This window comes from Protobothrops mucrosquamatus, unplaced genomic scaffold, assembly GCF_001527695.2.
Source record: "Protobothrops mucrosquamatus isolate PMUCROS unplaced genomic scaffold, P.Mucros_1.0 scaffold79, whole genome shotgun sequence".
Classification (NCBI taxonomy): domain Eukaryota; kingdom Metazoa; phylum Chordata; class Lepidosauria; order Squamata; family Viperidae; genus Protobothrops; species Protobothrops mucrosquamatus.
This window is the reverse complement of record NW_015386456.1, coordinates 660358-662734: the sequence shown is the minus strand read 5'-3', so window position 1 is coordinate 662734 and position 2377 is coordinate 660358. Positions and strand designations below refer to the sequence as shown.

Sequence of the window (2377 nt, the reverse complement as noted above, 5' to 3'; positions counted from 1 at the left end):
GAAAATGAATCCCCTGGTATAAACAACCCCCCTCCCACTGCATACCTATAAATTCCAAACGTAAATTTCTATACATTTTCTGTTAATATATTTTTTTTCTCTCCCTCTCCCCACTTCCCTAAAAGTACTTGAATTCACAAAAGTTGAACTAGGAAGAATACAAATTCAACATTTGTTTAACAAATCTTTTTGACCTGCAATTTGGATAAATTGTTACTGGAAGACTGAACAGGTTTAAAAGTGAATTGCTATATTTAACTGGAAAACAATGGAATTCTTTTGGTCTTTTCCTCATTTATTTGAAGCAATTTTGCAAATCAACATGCAACATTATCTATTCCAGAATCTACCTTGCACTGATAGGTTTAAAGTTTATTTCAGCTGTTGTAATATCACAGTATTCAATATATCGGATTCTTGTAATGTCAGGCTTTCATCTGTAAGTTCTTTATGTGGAAATGTAGTCAAAAGAACAAAGTCAGTTGTGGCAAACAAAGGCCGAGACTGGACAATAAAATTTCGTATATCTGTAATCCTGTTGGCATGAATAAGATTTACAATTTAGTTGTTGGATCAGCAGAATTTTATGATATTATAAAATGGAAGATTGGAAGGAATTCTGGAGATCATCTGTTCAGTTCCAAGATCCTGCAGGAAAATTATCTTACTTACCTATGTGTTTGATTAAATCTTTGTATTAAACGACTGCCATCAGCTAAACGAATCTGGATCTTAGTTGTTGGTACAGTGGCATCTATTGGAATAGTGGCATCAAGAAAAGGTTTGTTTTCTTCTTCTGGAGATGAAGGTGTGCTAACAATCTCAGGAGTAAGGCTAAAAGAAAATAAAACAAGGTAGGAAAAAGATACAGGACATGATTCTGGAATTCTTTCCAATTTCTTATTCGCATATTTGATCTTGGTCATGTGATCAGAAGCATACAGGTAGTCCTTGACTTATGAACAGTCACTTAGTGAACATTATGACAGACACTCCCAAAGGTACTTACAATTTGATTCCAAAGTTCCGATGGCCGCCCCACCCTCACTCACATGACCTTGTTGTGAGAACTCAACAACTGGCCTGAATCTATGTGTCCTATGGGCACATGATGGTGATTTATGATTTTTTTTTTTTGCTGAATGTGGTGTTTACTTCTGGATTCTGGTAAAAATGTTCTATAGTGCACAATGAGTTTGCTAAACAACTGCAGAGTTCACTTGATGATCACTGAAAACAAAAAGGTCTTAATAGGGTCAGTCATGTGATGATCATCACAATTTACAACCGTAACTGTCAGACTCCATTATGGTTATAAATTGAGGACTACTTGTATAGTGTTCAAGAATGAAGCAGCCAGCAGCATTACCCAAATTACCACACTCATTTGTCTGATAAATTCAGAATCAAGAAAATTTGGAGGGCATTATGTTGCTTATTCCTTGTCTAAACTATTGAAATGTTATGAATAAAATTGCACTATTGTTTACTTAATTTAAAGAACATGTCTTTTGCAGGAGTAAAAATATTTTGCAGATTGCAAACACCATCTTTGCAGATTTACTCTTCTAGGAAAAACCCTTGAGCAGAATTGCCTTGACTGAATATTTAGTCCTTATCTGTTTGTTTATAAACACTCAACTACCGTAATTGGTTTTGACATGTCTGGAAATTCTAATAAAATATATGTAAAAAATTTGATCATTTCATAGTACTAACTAACAATTTAATAAACTATACTTAGCTACTGCTTTTATTTTAACTTCTGAGATACGTTCTTGATATTATTTGTTCCATATTTAATAATTTAAGAAAACATTAACATTCAGACTAGAAACTGGGAGACCGCCTTAGCATGAAGTCAGCTTGGGCCATTTACTGTCTCCCAGTCTTATGTAGCAGGCAATGGCAACCACTTCCAAAAAATCTTGCCAAAAAAACTGCAGTGAATTGGCCAGACAATCACTGTGTGTTAAGATTCATTTGAAGGCATGGGAAAAAAATGCAAAAAACAACATACATAACTCTTCCCCAATACAGTACTTTTAAATATATCAGTACTGCAACTCCCAGAAATTGCATACCACAATATTCCAAACTCCTACTTTCAAATGCAATTAATAACACTTCAGTATAATTTCTTTTTAAATGACACTGGTGGTTTTTTTTAAGAGACTAACCTTCCAAGTTTCTGACCTTCTCCACTGAAAGCTTTGAACTTCAGTCTAGGTCTTACATATTCCTGCTCTTGATGGTCTTCCATATCTAAATTAACTTGACCTCCATGCACTAGTCGTTGAAGTTCAGCAGGAATCTCTCTTAGCAGCAGAAAAAAGAACAACAATGAGGAAACCTATAGACTAAGTTGAACAGTGAA

The 2377-nt window shown here is 34.5% G+C and overlaps 1 protein-coding gene across 1 annotated transcript in view; it reads right to left on the bottom strand.

Annotated features, from left to right (window-relative positions):
- Positions 1-313: 313 nt before the first annotated feature.
- UBXN2B (UBX domain protein 2B) overlaps positions 314-2377 on the bottom strand; it is a 14628-nt gene continuing 12564 nt past the window's right edge. Inside the window, exons 7-8 of the mRNA XM_029283417.1 lie at positions 673-834; positions 314-535 (exon numbers count right to left, since the gene is read on the bottom strand). Of these exons, the coding sequence (XP_029139250.1) occupies positions 373-535; positions 673-834 (325 nt within the window). The 3' untranslated portion in view covers positions 314-372. The remainder of the gene's footprint in view (positions 536-672; positions 835-2377) is intronic.